The sequence below is a fragment of the Neodiprion pinetum genome, chromosome 2, assembly GCF_021155775.2.
Source record: "Neodiprion pinetum isolate iyNeoPine1 chromosome 2, iyNeoPine1.2, whole genome shotgun sequence".
Taxonomy (NCBI): Eukaryota; Metazoa; Arthropoda; class Insecta; order Hymenoptera; family Diprionidae; genus Neodiprion; species Neodiprion pinetum.
This window is the reverse complement of record NC_060233.1, coordinates 42,146,693-42,166,648: the sequence shown is the minus strand read 5'-3', so window position 1 is coordinate 42,166,648 and position 19,956 is coordinate 42,146,693. Positions and strand designations below refer to the sequence as shown.

Below are 19,956 nucleotides of genomic sequence, written 5' to 3'. Positions count from 1 at the left end.
ATATCATGGAGAGGCCGAGTACGCAGATATGTACATACTTAGAGACGAGTTAGACGAAGGTCAAGGGACTGTCATCATTTGCACTGGAATACCAAGTATGGATAGGTACGTACGCGTACGGTAGGTTGGTTCGTTTTTTAAATTTTTTCAAGGTGTCTCTCGAGAAAATTTGTGACAAATACTTTTAAAATTATTTTCGTAAATACCGGATGAAGTTGGAAAATATTTAGAGGTCGCTACCGATTATTGTAATATTTTTTATTTATTTTTATGTGTACACTTTACGGACTTACACATGTGTACGTATATATTAGTTTATTTTTTCGTATCGTGGTCCCGTTAATCATTGTTCATAAAAATTAGTGCTAAAAACGAAATAGGAACATTAAGGTGATGCGATACTCCTATTTTGGTAACAAAAACTGTTATCCTAATTTCTCCGAGACGGTAATCTCTCGGATAAAAGACGAGAACAGCCAACTGCGGAATTGTTAGGCGCGGTTTGGTGTTTATTGGTGAACGATTAATTGGATTCTGTTAGCACAAGTTTTTCATGTCATCTTACGAGGGCTTGAAAAGAAAGGAATGTTAGAGAGTGCGCGTATTTTTTATTCCAAGCTCGTAATTTACTTCAACTTACGCGATTACGGCACGGGAGGCGATGAGATAATATATCTGACCTCCCACACACCGAACCCGCGACACAATCAGCCTTGCTTTACGCAATGAAAATATGTTTATAAGCTTCTGTATAAACACCAAAGCTCGTACGTGCATCGTCATCACATACATGTACTCAAGTCTTTCGCGGTGTATGACATGTGCTCCGTTTGCTTATTATCCGTTATCGCAACTGAACTCGTTACTAAACTTATCCAAGTGCAAGGTCAGTAGGTTTTGATTGTCGTATCCGCATCGCCGATGCAAAGTAAATAATAATGGTCATTTTACGCATCTGGTACGGTTATTATACTCGTAAAATCGAGCATTTATTACACGACGTAGTTTATCGGTGAATTTTTTGTATTAAGCGAGCGATGCTTAGCTTGAAGATGTGTTGGCAGGTATCCACTATGTGCATGATTAACCGGGTGTAGGCTCTGATGTAACACGCGACGCTTGGCCTTTCTCGTCAATTTACGTTAAAACAAAGTGCACGAGCGTCGCTCCGATCGTTCTCTAATAAACAGCGACTATGATATCAGTTACCTATCCAATAACGAAGTTTGCAGGGTCAGGCGCACCTTTGCTTTAAAAGGGCGGTCTATCGATCGATTCGTCGACAAAGTGTGGTTCACCTGCAGGCAGACGTGGACGCTGTATTAAGTAAACCAGCTGTCTTCACGGGTGATATTGAGATTTCTGGGTCGGCAAAGATGTATTAGAAATGTCGATCGGGTCAATACCAGCGTCTTATCTCATCCAGCGACTGGTTTTCCTCATTTGCCAAATGGACGTGATGTAGATTCGAGGAAAAGGGTGAAATTCGTTGGGAATACTGTTTGGTAAAGAGAGATTTAAGATTAAAGATTTATTACGTGATTCGGGCGTTTATTATAAATGATGTAGTTATTAGTTTCCGTAGCGTGTCTAATAATCTTACGTGATAAGGAAATTCATTACACGCGCACTAAACTTTCTACTATACAAGCTCGTTCGGTCCTTTTGTTCTCTTCGTAATACACCTGATGTGAATAATTACGTAACAGTGTCTACTCGCAAGGCTATGCACCATTATCCTACCGTGTCATAAACCTAATCGCGATATTTATGCGCAGTTACACACTGCTGCCGTCACAGAACGTGGACACGAGACATATCGATACCTCTCGGAATACGAGAACAGGTTCCGTGACTCTGAATTACACTCGGTATACCGCCTAATCGAACATGCGAGAAAGCAGCTCTGATATTATCTACTGGACAGTGTTGACGCTTTTGTAATTTACCCGGTGGCTTAAATTTCTCGAGACACTATGTCAACATGCTGAATATGAAGTAACCAACTATCACGACTTTAATTGCCACTGAGAAACGGGTTGTCTCTCAGAAAAAGGAAACTGATTGTAATAAACGAGTCCGAAATTATTCATCTTATAGGTACTTAATCCATGGGCTATTAAGCGTTGTCAGTAAAATGTATCAGTAGAGGTCCGCGTGAAATAAGAATTGTATTTTGGATAACCGGTAAAGACTGCGAATGAAATCGAGCATCAGCGCATCGTGTCCTTCTCTTGTTTGATGGAAAAATCGACGTGTAGGTAACTCGTAGCAACGAAGGGTCTGCAGTCAGTTTGGGCTTCAAAATTATTGACGTGCGTAAACGCCATGTGATCGAGAATCCTTGAACCTCGTTGAGGCTAGTCCAGGCTATAAATTTTCTCGAGTCCGTTTGATGATGATCAGTAGAACCGATGCCGCAGGCAACCTGGGCGCGCGGAGGTCGCTTAGGATCTTCCACAATCGCGGTGGAACGGGATATACATGCCTAGACGTACACTCAGACAGCTTGTTGGAATATCACCGCACACCGAATTGCTAATCATGGCTTTACTCGGCACGGTAACTTACCTCTTTGTCGAGTCAGTCATCAATTAACCAGTCTACTATGATAATGATCCTGCGGTTATCCATTCGTGGAATACCACGAGGAATGCTTCGCTCTTTATATTCTAGGTCAGAAATGCGATGAATTGGTTTTCGTTCACCTGGGATGGTAACGTTCAGGCGATATGGAACTTACCCGGTCCAGAGCCATCTTTTACAGCGAAGTACCATATTGACTACTGGCTCAAGACAAGTTAGTCCAATTGACCTATGCTATTTGCACAGCTAATTGATAATCAAGCATGAGCCTAATAGCTTGAGGAGGTCAATTGTGCAGGACCGTTTCAATTATCCTAATAGGTTGGGGGCTGTTTGGCCTGTCACAATGAACAGAGAGAAAGGTCGTTCATTGTTGATACAGATCCAGATGCTATCAATGATGCTACGCAGGCTTGGAAGGTTTCATAGTTCCAACTAACGTGGATTGCTCCGTCAAACCAATAAATCAATATCTTTCTGTGTCATTGGCACGCGATTTTATTTCATCACTCTCATTGAATAGTAACAACCTGTTGTAATTGAATTTAACACGGTGTCACGCTTGACTTCTGATCCATTAGTTTTCTATCTAATTTAGAAGAATCAAGCTAGTTTCTTTTTCAATTAATTAAAGCGGGCTTGCAAACTGCAAATAAGTAAAAAACAGCATTCTATCTATGCTGAGGTTGTGGTAGTGCAGTGTCTGTACAAGTAGACCAACTCTGCGAATATTAAAAAGATAACCGTCAAAGTCTACGCTGCTGTGAAAGTGCGAATCTGATATCAGACCGGTGGCATCGCTTGGGTTCTGTCTGTGACAGTTGATACGCGTTACGCTTGTAAATAGAACAAAAGGCCTGCCTGACTTGGATCAGGTCTAGATACCACTTTATTCTGAACCTTAGGGGGGTATCATGTAATATACTCTTGAAATCTTGCCAAACATCTCGTCATCATTTACAATATCCAATGAGCGTCACCGGCATTACGAAGCTGTAGTTGAGCTAGTACGATCAATATTCTTATCATACCGCAATAATAATCAGTGTAATTTCGCCGTTGCAGTAGTTTCGTGTGTCGTCTTGTTTCGAAACTATACAACCCACCTTCACCTCATCTTCTACGTCGTCATGCTGTACCCAGTATTCACTGGAAATCGACATCGCCTAGTGTTGCCTTGGCTGTACCTCCAGATGATGAAGAACATCGTTGCGGATATAATTTGTACAATTGCTGGTCTGTTGCTTTGTTGGATATTGCACCCGTGCGGGTTATTGGCTGTGGAGTTTCTCATTGTTCGAATAATATCGATGAGTGAGTGAATCCTCCCTCTTATTTTAAAATCGTGAATACAGTAAACCGCTCGATCCTAAAGAATTTTGGACTGCTGAGATTATAACTTGTGATCAGTTCCTCCTTTTATTCACCGTATATTTTCCCCTCGGCAGTGCCTTCAATATACTTATGGCGTCGGCTGAGATCTTACTACTTTGATCTTCACTACGCTGAGTTAGATGGTGTATCTGTTTTCCCAATGATCAAGCCGGGTCGGAGTCTGACCTTAGCGCAACGTCGCAGGGCTTCGAAGTCTTTGGACGGTAAAATACCAAGAACACCAGATCCTGACAACGCGTCAGGAATGAATTACAGTTGTCTGACTTACAACGAATTCTTTGGTCCGAAGGACTGGGAGATACCTTCCGATCATAAGATCTCAAAGTCTCTGACTACTTTGTTGAGCATAGAAAGTCAGGACTCTGATGACGTTGATGATGACTCGCGCTTACGTATCATCAACGATGCAAACCTTACACCAGCCGAAAAAACCAGGAAGATCCTCGGGCTCCCCTACGAAGAAGTTGAGGCCACTAGTGTCAAGCTTCACAAAAAACCATCAACTGACCTCAATGCGGTTGAAAGGAAGCCGTCAACGTTGTCTGTGACAAAGGAAGCCGTTGAACCACGCACCGTAGCAACGCAAATTGAGCATTCATTTTCTAGATCGAAAGACGAATTAGCTCAAAGTTCGAGGAGATGTATCTGCTGTGAAAAAACGATTTGTTCGAAAGAAAATGATCGAGATTCCAACAGTTCTACATCTGATGCTGAATCGATGCACCAAATAGTAATCGTGGCGTCAGGAATTGCTGGGGAATCAGTCGATATTAAGAGAGAACGGCCGAGTAGAGGGAAATCGTTTGATTGCTGCAGTCAGAATCGTCACAATGAAAGAAAATCGCATGAAAAGGAAGACGATAGCAATGACCTGGACGAAAGTAATTCAGGAAATGCAAAGGCTGCAGAAATTCTTGCGCGATATCAATTGGAATCAAATACAGTATCAACGGCATTTAGTTACCACACTCATGATTCATGTCTTCCTACATCCTGCTTCCAGGCCATTGTACACAGAGATGGTATCGTTTGGGAGAATCTAAAAGAGATAAACTTTGTTTCCGTAATAAAAAGGATGCTCTATGACGAATTTAAACCATTTAAACTGCAGAGGATTTACGTTGAAGGTAAAAAATCGAGGGAAAACGCAGAGCAGACTCTGAACAATATTTTGAAAGAAATTGACTGGAGACTTCGATGGAGTTGTGAACACAACAAGGATAAAGTCAATCGGCAAAGTGATCATCGCTGCGAAACAATGATCTCCGAGCGTGAAGATGGCTCTCGAATTATTGACAAGTTTTCTCATTCCTCTGCGGCGGGGAAACATGCATTTTCAGCACAGAGTTCAGTCAGCTTTGGGATCAACGCTGATATTCTAGCTCTAAATGTGAGTCACGTTTTCGAAAAGATGCCCATCTCAGGTATTGAAAGCTTTGACTCTACAACCATTTCAAAAAAGGAGTCACCGATTCCATCTCATCAAGATGTCTCCGCTGACTCATACTTAATATCAAGCTTTCCGAGACATTCTAACATGTTTCACAATCCAACAACAGAGCTTGAAGAAAACTTAGAAGAAGAAATCATAAAATCGGCCACTCTGCCGCAGGGTCATCATGATCATAAACCACCAGCTATTTCGAGAATGTCTCTCAAGATTCAGTGGGAAAACTCAGATGAAAAAATCTACAGTTTGTCATTGCTGGGAGATGAGAGTGTCTCTTCTGGTCCAACGAACCCGACGAAATTCAACGAAAAATTTCCTTGCTCTTCGAAAATTTCACCTACAATGACAAAAAAAAAGTCCGAATCACGGATAAATCGTTTGCCCGAATTTAACAAGCCAAGTGTTGCAGTTCACTCAATTTCGGATTCACAAAAATTAATAGAAATTGATAAAAGCATTGTTCTTTCTGCTCCAGAGAATGAATCCGTGGCTGGTGAAAAATCTTCTCAAAAGGGCAGCCGTTGTAGAGACTGGATGGATACGCGATCCCCGCCCAGTTCATTGGGGTCTAGTAAAATTCGAAAATCTTCCAGAGAGTGGGAAGTGAAAGCTATCGAAGCACTCAAAGCTTACAACGAAAAAACCATCGTGAAATATAAGAGAGAAATGGATGCTCGTAAGCAGCATGAAAGACCCAAAATTGGACATCGACAAGATGATTCCCACGATTCACGGACTGGTTTACTGTTTTCGAAGCAGCCAACGGCGATTTCTTGTTCAGATCGAGATGATGCAGAACCTTCAGTTTCACCCACTGCTACTCGTCGGAGTCACGCCAACCAAATCCTGTACGTCCCTTCGGTACCTGAAATTGAAACTCCCGAGAAAGAATTGATGTGGAAAATTGATAATGCTTATGCAAGGTTCACGCGGTCGAAACCAATCGATCCCTCTTCTCTGCACAGAAAGTGCGCGACGAAAGAGTTCGTCGAAATGTACAGCGGTAGTGGACGACTGAAGTCAGAGTCGCAGAAGGTTAAAATTCAGGATAAAGCAGCGAGGAAGCAGCATTCGAAGTACAGTAAATCTGACAGAGGAGGAAATGAGTCTGATGTCAGTTCAAAATCGTGCAGAAGAATCGAGGGCTCACAAAAAGGACGGGATTTGGATAGAACTACCGCAAAAGCAAACTTCAGAGCTCAAGAGATCGAAGTTTATTTTTTTGAACGACACATCGATGACAAACCTACGACTAGTAAGGACGTGTCAATTACAACGATAAAGACGTTCTTCCCAAAACGAGGCACTGATACCTCTACTACTGGGTCTTCGGAGATTTCGATACCCGATGAATCTCGGTCACCGATGGTCGACGTTTCGACAACCCCTGAAGAAATCCCACGTCGAATTGAGGACGAGTACTACGTACAGTTGGGGGAGAAAAACATACCGGAGAACGTTAGAGAAGCCATAAAGAATATCGACTGGTCATGCGGGTGGTTAAATAACAACGAAATCTCTCAACGAGAACGAAACGAGTTGAACGACACGATCGTGATAAGGGATCGTAGTTTAGAACAGCAAGATATTGTGTATGAGACTACAGAAAAAATGCTACAGAGTGCTTTCGCCCATAGCGAAAGCTCTGAGAGAGGATTTCATCTGGGCGAAAGAACAAATGAATTTTATCCAATATTCAATAACGTTAATCTCACTATGGGGGAAATTGTGAAAGCAGCAGCGTTGAGGGGGTATAGAGACGAATTCATCAGTCAACCAGCAACAGAAATCGAGATACCGGAAATCCCTGATGTAGATCTTTATAATCTGGTCGATCCGCTCTGCCCACTGGAGCGGAGATCATCTTCCAGACAATTTTTGGGGTTTAATTTATCAGCCGATCTTGGAATGCACGCAGTTCATGAGGAACAGACATCCTCGTTGAGCATATTCAAGGGCTTACCGACACCTAAAACGTTGCCGACTTTTTCAAAGCGACACGATTCGGAACGACGCATAGGATCTACACCGAGAAGAAGTCGCGAACGAGTAGGATTGGCTCTGAGGGATATCATCCATCAATCTCCTGACACAATCCAGGGAACCTCGTTCAGACTCAGGTCGTTTGATGTCAACGGGGAATCACCGTTTCAGGTTGACGTTACGTCTTGCCAACGTATTCTGAACCACTTCAATTCTGGGGGGAAAGAAATGCAGAACGTAATAGTGAAGATTTTTGACCAACTTCCTAACTCTAAAATGTTTACTCGCAGTGAGGATCCAAATTTGCAGATTCGTGATAACTTCGATGAGGATCTATTCGGGAATTTGCGGGGCTCGGAATTTATAACAGTTTTACAAATGATCACCAATTTACAGTTAATCAAAAATATTGCTGGGAAAATTATCAACGTGAGTGATGACTGCCGAGAGTCAGAAAAAACACCGGCTGACAGTACTCGTCATCATTCTGTTGATCAAAATCAAATTTCACCAGAGCAAGCAATGACAGTGCCAAGGATATCAGACGCGCCAAAATATCAACAATTAAAAGCAGAAACTTCAACGGAGACTAGTGATTTAGGTCGAACAGAGGATCGAGAGGAGATAAAATATGGTTCAAGTTGTCAAGTGGTTATTGATACCGAAAATAATCCAGAATGCAGAGTCTCTTCCACTGAGAAAATTGATGAATTGTTTGACAATGAGGGAAAGAAACTTCTGTCAAATATTTTGGAAACAGAAACATCAATTCTACCACCAATGCCCTCTGAGTTGCTTAGAAGAGTAAAAGTGTTGAGAGATGTTGAGTCTGCAGAAAGTGTGATTAAGAAAATGAACACTGTTTTAGAACAGTTTCATGTTCATGGAAATAGCCGTGAAGATCAAATTGAAAAGTGCGAAACGCCGGTTGATATAGAGGGTAAAGTTTCCTCGGTAACAGATTTGCGGTTTCCAGATAACAGCGAGTTACAAAAGTTGCATAATCTCATGAAAATTGTTGTGAATTATGCTATGATTACTGAATATTCCTCGGGGATTTTCTCATCCAGTGAGCCTGGACAGTCGACATCTTCCGGCATTAAGTCATCACAACAATTGAACAATTCTGACGTGCAAAGAAAAGATAAACACTGCACAAATGAAATTTCTGGCAATCTTGAAGAAGGATCTGATACTCTACCAGGTATCGGTGACCTCCAAGCTACTCAAGACCCTGTATCAAGGTCGAGAAGTTCCCAGAAAGAGACGAAGCACCAGGTAAACCGTTTTTCGAGTTGGGATCGGATGATTCCGTTGTCTACGAGACTCCAGCTAGCCAGAAGTAAACGGAAAAGTCGGGCAAGAAAAGTTGTGGCTATCCCCGAGCCTTCTAGAAGAGTGGTCAAAGTAGATAAGCTGATCGCAGAGAAAAATTTGGATTTTTTTAGCGCGAGATACGTACCTCAGAGAGGTACAGGACTATCTTCGGGTTATCTGATGGACTCCGACAGTGATGGAAATTTAACCGTTTCACGTCCTCCCACGCCCAGTTCAGTTGGATCGGCGGTCAGCCAAAGTTTGTCATGCGATAGTGAACAGCCTGATGTTTTTTCTGATCCGCTGATGACTCCTGGCATTCTTTCCTCATCTGAAATGACCCAACACTCGCACGTCACTGACGTCCCTAGACAAATTTGCTTGACTAGTGCATCTCAAAATCCTATTGGAGAAACAATTTTATCAGAAAATGCTTTGGATTTGATGAACAACTTGCTGCCTCTCAATAGCGATTCGAGAAGGTATTCATGTCGAAATGAGATGATCGAAACTCAACAATCTTCGGAAATGTCTAGTTCATTAGTTGTGGTTGAACCAGAAGCACCTTTACGTGCAGAGTCAATTCTGCTGGATGTGATTGGTGCTGATGAAAGTACGAAAAATGGATGGCGAGATGAAAAATCGCATGTATTGGTTACGAAAACTCTCCCCACCAAAAGTGAACTCAATCGTATGTCACCAATTTACGCTACGAGGATTGAAGATAAGTTGAACGACGTGATGCAGCAAATTTTGAGCCACCAATTTAGCCGAGTCGAACCTCAGACTTCTTCTGTAACTGATTCGAAGATTGGAAGTTTCATTTCGGTTTCTGGTCCTACGATGATTGACTCTTGGATCGACTCTCGGTTGAATGACTGCGATCCGGAAGCAGAGATTCAAACACGAAACCGAATGAAAGAAGAGTGCCAGAAGAAGATCGTGAATATTTTGGACAGGTCTGATGATACGCCTATTGATGAACTCATTGGTCACTTCAGGGGATCAGTCGAATCAACATCTGAAAGTTCGGGTAGTGTGCCGTTTGAAATGCCAGTGCCAAGGTCTAGAATTAGCCTAAAACATGTGGCCATTGGAACCGAGTACAACGTTGAAGTCTTCAAAGACCTGTTGCATCTATTTAAAAAACTCCTTACCGTCAATGTTCATTCCCTGATTCAAACAACATCAGAATCTGACCGAAATACGCCTGGAGAAGGATCTCGGGATGCTATTCCGCCGTTTAATTCTTCTGATGAAATATACTTGAAAGGGACATCAAACTTATCCAGAATCGACTCACCGCTTGTTGTCATTCCAACCAAGGATTTAGATAGCGCAGTAAAGCTTTTGCACTTGCAGAGTTTCAGGAAAGAACATTCAAATACAGGAGTCGATGAAATCCAGTCTCACGAAAATCTAGTGAAAAGTAATAACATTGAGCAAGTCAAGTACTCAAATTTCCTTGAGAAACTCGACTCACCTGGTTCAGATTTTCATAGCTACGACAGTTTTGCAAGTTTGTCGTACCGAAATATCACCGATACGTCCGAATTAGTTTCCCGGGAAATTTCCATCTCCAATCACACATTCCTTGAAGAGTTTCCCGAACAGCTTGAGAGCAGCATAAATTTATTACTAGAGTCCAGTGAAGTTGTTGATAAACGGTCGAGCGAATCGATGAAATCCCAGTTTGATGAAGACTCTGCTGAAACGAGTTTAAAACAGCAAACAAGTGCTGTTAGTTCTGATACAAATGGTAGTCATGCAGCTTTAGCCTCAACGAGTAGCAGTACGTGTGATGCTGAACCAAAGAAAGATGCGGTGTCAACGAAAAGCTCAATACCCAGGCCAGTGAAAAACAATAAGGGGAGCAAAGAGATATGACACAGGGCAAGGATATCGGGACTGAGATTTGTAATTGAATTCGCATTCACGTTAACAATTATGAAATAGAAATGAAAAAAATAAGTGCTACGTGTCGCGTCGAGTTTCGTACAATTCATTGTGTAAACTTTAGGAAAACATTTCGTTCTGTAAGTAATTGATGAATACATGGACAACCGGATGAGGAAAAGGAATCCCGCCATTTTTTTTTTATTTGAAAAAGGCCTCACTTTATTTATAATATATTTCGTATAAAACAATTGACTGGCTTACAAAAAATTACATAGTATGTACATTATGGGCACGGTAATCGTGCAAGGCAATGATGTATATCGTTTTATTCCTTTCGGTGGAATGAATATTCTTTAAAATACATCACACCAATGGTTGAACCTAGTCCATCATCTGAACTGATCGGTATAACATAGCATTCACAAAAGTGTAGTACTCATTTTTGTATTCAACTGTTCTTTTAATGGTACCTGTTAAAAGAACAGGAAAGGAAACCGGTTCCTCAGCAAGTCTCATCGTAGCTGTGCTCCGAAGGCGGTACAACGTAGTTGGGGTCGCAGATGGTATTTTTTATAGCTTCTTTTACGTTCGCCCGAAACAGTCTGTAGTTGATGTCATGGGGGTCGAGTTTCCCGTACAAGTACATTGGAAGCTTGTTCGACAACGCCCACATGCTCTGATCCGGTTCGTGGTCCACTTTAATATCATTTGGGAATACTAGGGACACGTTGCTCTGCCCGATGACTCCCAAATTCTGTGGTATGTATTCCTTCCTGGAGTCCCAGCACCAGATGGAGTCCCTCGTCACCATGTTGAAGAACATCACGCCGTTCCTATCCATAGCAGATCCTGAAGAGTGTCCGCAATACTTCGCTCTCGGCTTACCGATCGGGATGAACATTTCCGGATTATCTTCCGCAGTTTTCTCATCTCTGAGCACCGACGTCGAGACCGCGAATTCCCGGAAGCTTGACATTGGATGAAAAAAGAGAGTGCGGTCGTTATTCACGTCGACTGGACTCAGGGAGAGCCCGAAAATCCCGTCGGTCCATTGAAAGTGCAGACCGTGAAGTTCGTATCTCGATGACAGCGGGTCCGGGAAGAAAAAGTGGTGCTCGATTCGGAAGGATTTGTCCTTGAAGAGGTCATAGACGACTATTCCGAATCGCCAAACGTCGGCGAGATAGGCGAACGCGTGCTCGCACTCCCCGGCGCGGATGTCTACCGCGAGATTCGAATACAGAGAATCTTGCTTTACGTACTTCTTCGGCAAAGTGTACTTTTTCAGTAGCCTGTCGGTCTTTAAATCGAAAATGAATAATTCAGGGGGACAGACTTGCTGCGGATCCGACATGATGTCCGTTTGCCCCGAATCCAAGACCCACAGTCGATCGCATTGGTCCACTTGAACCCGGAAGACAGACGTTAATCCGGCGCAATTTTCTGCAACAAATTTACATTCTTGTATTGTTACGAACAATTCCTAACCGAATACGGGCTGATGTTTTGGTGTTAAACATTTTTTCTTCGCCAACTCTACCTGGGTCGTGCCACGCCCAGTTTGGGTACGGGCGCAGTTTCGGGCTTTTCTCTCTTGAATATCGCGGAATGGTGGCGAGGGTGGCAGGTATGCCTTTCTTCCACCTTGGTAGAGTCAGGAATATTTTATCCTTCCATATCTCAATTCCCAGGGGCAGAGCATTTTCCAGCTCGTAGTGACCAGCATCAATAGCACGCTGCCTCGACAACTCGCTGTCGAACTCGAAATCGACGGTCCTCCACGAGTAAATCTGCCAAAGATATCAGTAAATTTCACGACGTAGTGAGGGAATAGTAGAGGGTAGAAAACTGGCGAAGAAAACGAAAGTTTCACTTTCAATCTTTATGAAAACATTGCCTGGAGCTAATTAAGAAAGAGTTGGGGATTCGCTATATACTTATAAATTACGAGCTCTTTGTTTCTCCGTATTCAGCTGACATTTAAAATGGTGAATTCTGCAGTAACATAATTCATGTAGCGGACAGCTTCTCGGTTCTAACGCATGTTCGCTGTACATCAGACTTTGAAGATTCTCACGGTACTGTGCTTCCGGGATCATCACAACCGGTTTGCATGAGTATAAATTAGGTACCGTGACCACCAACATACTGCTCGACACTGATTCTTTCTGATAATTAAAAAAAGGAAATTTCACCTGCTCCATGGCTGGTCCGCTGTACTCGTCATTGTATCCGTTGTTTTCTGGCGGAATGAATTTGTGCGCAGTACTATACTCCTCCGTCTGGACGTTGATGATGCTTCTGAGTGCGGGGCTTGGCACTTGGTACACAGCGTCCGTGTTGACGTGATTCTGAAACAAGCCAAGATCATTTTCACTTGTGTAATCTTCCACCTCTGTGTCAAGTCACTTGATGTTCTCGCTGTTGGCGATAATTTGTAGCGTTTATTTTACTGCGTGTTGGGTGCAAGGAGAAAAAGTGTGAGCTAAGCACAAACTTTGACGCTTACTTGAAAAATGTACGAGACAAAGAAACCAGAATAATGATCTTGCAAACTGACAAAGGGCTTACCGGAGCACTGTAGTACCCTGGGCTTTTCGGTGGAGGTAGTAGGTCTTGGGAAACGGTTCCGGGCCCCGGCAAGTTCCCGAAGTTCTGGGCTCCGATCAGGGACATCGACATGAGCCATGGAATCACGTTGGCCATGCCTGTGAAAATTCGAATGAATTTTTGTAACGAAGTACGAGTCGTTAAATTGTTACACAGAACGAGCGAAGATCAGCGTGAAATGGATTTAACGGCACACAACAAAACAAATACGACTCGATTTGACCGCACGCGGAACAGCACCGATATCACTCCGACGCGATGAGAAAAAAGCTGCTCTTTTTCATCGACTTTTTAACTCAATTCACTCTTTCTTTTTTACGATACAGTAAATGTTGCATCTTTCTTTTAAAACTGCCGCATCGAGCGACCGATGTTTTCTTTCGTTGTTTGTTTTATAGGTGAATTTTTTCCCAAATGGTATGGGTGATCGCGATCGGTTACTCAATGCTTAATCGAGGCATAGACGATGAAAATAACCTACTACTATTTTCATCGATGTTTTATCACCACGTGAAACGCACTTTAACAGGAAACGCGGCACTTGCGAAGCGAGAGTTCGTCGCCGCAAAAGGTTTGCGTATGAGAGGATGTCGCTGGTGATACACGGTGCAGTGTGAGATCGTATTGGCATATCGTTCGAGGCGCTCGTCCCCATCAGAGCCAGAGAATCCCTACCTTTCTCTCTGTGAGAACCCTGTGATGTAACAGCCTCGAGGCGTCTGGATACGAGTACGCTCAGAAGGAGGCCTAGATTCACTTGTAAAAGGCAAATCGACCATTATTTCGAATGGGAACACGAGTGCAGCACAAGGATTCCATTGTAGACTGCACAAGTCGAATTAGCAAAAAACGCAAATCAGTTGGTATTAATCGCATGTCCACGATGCAAACGAGACTGCATGTGAGCATTAATTAACGCAATTAAGATAATTATCGTACGCGGAAAAAAAATTTAATGTAGATTTTACAACTATCGTGTTGAATATATCAACAGCACCTTTTTGGAGTCAATTCTAAATCAGTTGCGGTATATCGACCCAAGTATATTGTAACTCTTACTGTCAGTTCTCTTACTGTCAATCTTGCTACAATTGCTTTAGATTTAACTCAAAAAAAGTGCTGTTCATATATTCACCACGGGAGATGTAACATCTACAATTATTCTTCTTTCCGTGTAGCTAAACCATTGAATCCAACCGCAGATGGTCATTTGTCATTTGTGCACTTTCACAGTCTATAAGATACATTTTGTGCTTTCTCGAGCGGAATGGAGTACTTAAATCAACTTTTGACGTTTTAGTGTTGCAAAAGAAATCAGTTGAAAGAATTTATTGCTCGGTGGTTTTTACGTTCGTATTTTTTTTTTTTTTTATGTCGCGGCCAAAAAGTTGTGCGCAACATTTTTTTCGACGGTAGGAGAAGACGTCAGGCATTTCATCAACTTGTGTATAGATATTGGGAAGTCTGTAATGCAAAGAATCGAGCTGAGGAACTTTTTATAAATTTCTTGCAGACGTTGGCGGATCCTCTTTTTTGGTGCGGCTATCTGTTATGTAGTTGTCATTTATTTGCCAACCGTTGCTCAAGTGAATAGATCGACAACTTATACGGCTGATCAACGTTGAAAAAGCGCCGGAGCCAGATAATATCACAATTGGGTCAGAAATTATGTAAAACCCTAACTGCAGACTGCGCTGTCCAATTCATTAATTAATTGTATGTTATATAGCTGTGCGAATAAACGAGCGTGGATAATGCGCGCGGATCACTGATGTTCAATTTTCGCAAAAGTTAGTCGCCGTTACGTTTGCTCCGCGTCAGTGATACTGTACAACGCCTTTAAACAACGTGTTCGCTGAAGGAGAGGAGACTTCCGTTGTAAGTAGTTTTGAGAATCTTCGCGGATTCTGATCAGCCGTTAATCGGTTTTTTTCCCGACCCCAGGCAGCGTGTGAAAAAGGTCGGCCTCGCCGGGTGATGGTCGTTGTGAATACGTCGGGTAATAAATAAGTACAGTCTGCAGTAAAAAGTACGGGACGTTGCAACAAAGAGTCGCTTTCATAACTGCGAGTTCCAACTTCTACAGTTACCTACTAGTAAAATATTCGTATTTACGTAATCTGCCAATTATTTACGTTGGATATCGAATGGCCCATTCGGTCGGTAGGCGTGCCTGTCGCCGTTTTTCCTAACGCATCACACCTCGCATTTATTTCGATAATGAATTCTTGGATGCGTTCGAAAATTACGAAACACGTTCTGTATCGCATGCGGAAAACCGCCGATGCACGAAAAGAAAAATATTGTGGATTTTACATTTCCCGTGGTGAATATGTATGTACAACAATTGCGGCAAGACTTACAAATCTGATAAAAAGAGCTACAATATGCTTGGTTAGATATATCGCAATTCATGTAGATTTGACTCGGAAAAAGTGATGTTCATATAGTCATCACAACAGATGTAAAATCTACATTACACTTTTTTACGTGTGACTCTGGAAAATTTTGCGAAAATTTTGCTGCTTGTCGATGTGTGATACTTACTCCCCTTGCCGCTTGCATTTCTCAGCTTTCCTCTATTATTCTGCAAAAATTCTTCGTGGTATTTAAAGATAGCAGGGTTGGTCCAGGCTGCCTGGTCCAGTTCGTGGAAATAGGTGCCTGGAGATCTGGCATTCTCCCCTGGACTCCATTTGTAAATCCAACCGGTGCTGGCAAGATCTCGTTCTGTATTTTTGGCCTTCCTTGTCATGTTGCATTTCTTAAAAGTAGAACATTCACAAGATCATTCAGCTCTGTGCAATAACGTATAAAAGAGTAGGCAAAAAAAAAAAAAGAACAAACGAAGCATAAAAATGCGACACGTAACAGCGATATTTGACGGGCAAATAATTCTTGTACACTTTCAATGGTAATTTACGTTCGCTACTTCGTTTTCTCGCGCACCTGTTTTATACCGATCTACTTACGTAGCTGTCGCGTGTGAGCACGGAATGTTCGCAAACAGTGCACGCAATAGAAAATGTTCAGATATTTGCAACAGTCGCAAAACTCAGCATCAATATACATAGTTGCGCAAGGCTTTCGTTTCTCGCAATTTACGACATAGCCATGTTTAGTAACATTTCAGCTAATCTTCACGCATTAGAGTCATGAGATAAATTTATGTCAACGTGCCAACAACTCGGGTTCAACGTCAGTTCACTAACCGTTATGCCATTCGTGTAGAAATCGTCGAACGTGAAATAAATGTACAATCATCAGGGATGGCAAAACGATGCTGTCATGTAAGCATCGTATTAATTTATGTCGATTTCTGATCGGTTACGGTACTTTCCAAGCTACGCGTGATTCGCAAGAGTGGACTTGCTGATATTTTTTTGTTTGTTTTCTAGTCGGAGAAAAGATGTTGATGATGATTTTAGGCGCCGATTAAATGTCGTGAAAAGATTTATGCGAAATCGCCATTTCTCTTGTGTATTTACGATAAATTTCTCTAAATGTTTTGAACTATCTGAAACCTGTGCAGTAAAGAGGGATAGCTCATGATAAAAATAAATGAAACGAAGTTTTAACATAATTATTTAAGCATTTAGATAATTGCGCAAGGTTTTTGCATATTAGAATTCATAGTTTCTACAGTTGTGCCTGTGCAACTGATGTTTCACATTCTTTCAATGAAACAACTGATATTTTATAATTCCCGATTTACAAAAACCTATTTGCTCTTAAATTATGTGGTTAAATATGTTGACAGAACAAGTTGTACAAGGTACGAATTACAACTACAGCTATCTACCTTGATCATTTTTTGTAACCAGCGTGTTAATAACGTTATCATTATCAGCGTATTAGCATGAGAAACAAAATAACTAATAAGTTTAAATGTTATAGAATTCTGGTTCCAATTATTTGTCGACATTTCAGTCGTAAGAAAATCTCGAGACAGGGTCAAGTACCTCAGTAATTCAGACTGTATAAGGTGTAAAAGCCTCCAGAGTTGAGTCAGTCGGCATTTCTTTTCTCCTATTCTCACGTGGCATCCTCACGCTGCAGGTGGAGTTTTTATTTTGGTTGAAAAGCCGCGAGATCGTTATCGAACTTGTTGTTAGCTCGCGTGATATTACGTGCCGAGCAAATTCATCACTCTATTCACTTCTCATGAGAGCTCATTAAACAACGTAATCTTCTCTGAGCTGGCCCTGCTTGTGTTAATGTTTCTTCCTGATAAATTTCACCCTGAGACTTTCATCCGCGGATGCACCTGCTCTTTCCGTATTCACTTCCGGCTCGTTTTGCCCCCCTCCGGTACAAAGCAAACTCGGCCGCGTCAAAGATCACCGAATACTTTGAACCGTCCGCGCAGCTGTCAGTCCGGCTTATAGTTATTTTGCTACTACGATACGGTCGGCCCGTTATAACATTTAAGGACAGATCAATCTCTAGAGCCGACTGACTGACCGCCCCACTTGGAGAAAGCCTCGGCACTGTTATTGTAGTCCGGTTACCTCTTGTCTACAGGCTACTGTAGAAATTGAAACAACAGCCCAATTCCGAAACGATTCGTTAAACTGGATCCGCACAGGGAAGCGGAGAAATTTACACGCACCTTGCATAATTTAGAGACGCGTGTTGTCGCCCTCTCTACCCTAAAATTTTTCCTTTCTCTTAAGGCCTCTAATTAGTAACCTAGAGAAAGTGTGAATGACCTTTGAAAGAGCTCATTTTAGCAAATTATGTAAAATATCCGTGTACTTACATTTAGCAGCGACGCATAATCCCTGGAAAGCTTTCACAAAACATGGTTTTTTTTTTAAATCCAATTTAAATATTTTTAAAAAGTCGTTCTTTGAATTAGTGTCGAAGTATCAGCGACATTCCTTTCAATCTTCCAATAACAGAATTATAATTAAAAATTTCTGGATTTTTTGCTTTCGCAATTTATTAAACTTCACTTATACTGATCTAAAGTGACTGATTCACCCGTGCCATACTTCGATCCGTAGTATCGATTGCGTTGCGTCGAATCAATTCCAAGCTTTTATACTTACCTACACACGAATGCGGCGAGGTTTACTTCGTGCTAATTCCAAGATCAACTTTTGCCATGACGAAAATTTGATTCCGGTTCCACTCTCCTCGGTTGCAACCTGAACCCAATTTGTACGGAATATTTATTAGTCTTGTGATCAATCGCACGCGCCATAACATTGCAGGCTCTGTCGATACTCGAAACGCCAATCAAGATAATCAGCCAGGTTCCATCAGGTATGTTAAGCAACGAGTAGTAGCCGCCCACTCGTGCAGTGGACCATTCAATTTTAGAACAGTCATCTAATCCAGAACTTTTTGTTGTTGCTCTTGTTTGTTCTATTTTGCCTGCATCTCTACCACTTACCTAACTTGTTTCATGAATTAATTATTTACTGAGACTGGCCATGAAAGACAAAATATCGTTCATGGGAAATTAACAATTTTAAACTTGATGTTCTTGCGTAAAATTTAACAATGCATGGTATCGATTTCAGTCGATATATCGATGATATAAACGAACTGAAATAATCTACGGCTTGAATCTACGACTGTCCAAATTGTTACAGCGTGGAAAGAAAAAGTTTGCGCTCGAATCACGAGATGTTCTCAACGAGCAACTGACACATCTGGATGATTTAAATATCACATTAAAGCTTAAGCTAGATCGTGACCTTACTGCAGCGAAGGTAGGTTGCATTTTGCACCAATACTTTCATTTCCGATGGCTCAAGTTATAAACCTGATTCCGAGTAAATGAGTCCTTGGATCGCGAGCAAGAATTAATGTCCAGGGTTGCGAAACCAATTATAGCGTAATCGTAAGCCATCCATCCGACGAATGTTTGACCATACGAAATTTAGAGCACGGAGTAACTATTCATCAGCGAAATCCGGGTGGCCAAAAATGAAAGGACAAGAAGGGGAAGAAACAAAATTGAATCGAACCTCTTTCTTGTTTTCACAATATCTGCATACGTGGTCGTACCCAGAAACAAGCTTGCACTAACATAACGGTGATAACATGTGAATTGATTATTATTCCATAGACTCAGATTATTACACTGAGATTATACTGGTCAAGTACAGTATAAATTTAATCCTTCCACTACTTCAAAGAGCAACTCTAGCAGGATTCTCACGTTCACTTAATCGAAGTTTTGGGTGCCACGCATTATTTTCTGGAAGCGATTAGTCGTCAGCTAGAGCTCTTCTTTAGATATATGTCGTATAGATCTATTGTCACCTTGAGACTACGGGAAAATTTATGGGTCTCCTTATCTTGAGCAAATAAGAGCAAATAAGATAATCTGTGAATCGGTTTAAAATAATTCGTGTAAACGATTGGAGTGCATTTGCATGGAGGTTCAGTAGAATGATCACCTGAACTTTATGTTCACAACGAAGCACTCAGCTTTATATCAAGCTCATAAAACATGAGCTTGATATGAAGCTCAGTGCTTTGTTATAAACGTAAAGTTCAGGTGATCAAAAAAATAAAAAAAAAATAAACATAAACATAAAACATGAGCTTGATATGGTTTCGAATGGATTTGATCACTTTTAAACAGATGTTATACGATTATGGTATTTCGAAACCAACAATGGTGAGGATAGCATATCATGATTGCCTGTTGTGGTAGCGCGTCCGCCGCGTGACCGCAAAATACAAGTAAACGGACC

General features: G+C 41.7%; 1 protein-coding gene across 4 annotated transcripts; it reads right to left on the bottom strand.

The window, feature by feature from the left end:
• Positions 1-10,835: 10,835 nt before the first annotated feature.
• On the bottom strand, positions 10,836-18,240 carry Y-h (yellow-h). 4 transcript variants are annotated; one of them, XM_046610179.2, is made up of 6 exons: positions 18,003-18,240; positions 15,788-16,004; positions 13,202-13,338; positions 12,826-12,981; positions 12,171-12,420; positions 10,836-12,073 (listed from the first exon to the last, which is right to left on the bottom strand). In XM_046610179.2, the coding sequence occupies exons 2-6, from the start codon at positions 15,993-15,995 to the stop codon at positions 11,133-11,135; spliced, it is 1,692 nt and encodes a 563-aa protein (XP_046466135.1). In that variant the 5' UTR covers positions 15,996-16,004; positions 18,003-18,240; the 3' UTR covers positions 10,836-11,132. The 4 variants fall into 4 exon arrangements, with proteins under 4 accessions (XP_046466135.1, XP_046466136.1, XP_046466137.1 ...); XM_046610180.2 differs by lacking the exon at positions 18,003-18,240 and adding an exon at positions 17,203-17,698; XM_046610181.1 differs by lacking the exons at positions 15,788-16,004; positions 18,003-18,240 and adding an exon at positions 13,722-13,856.
• Between the last annotated feature and the right edge of the window lie 1,716 nt (positions 18,241-19,956).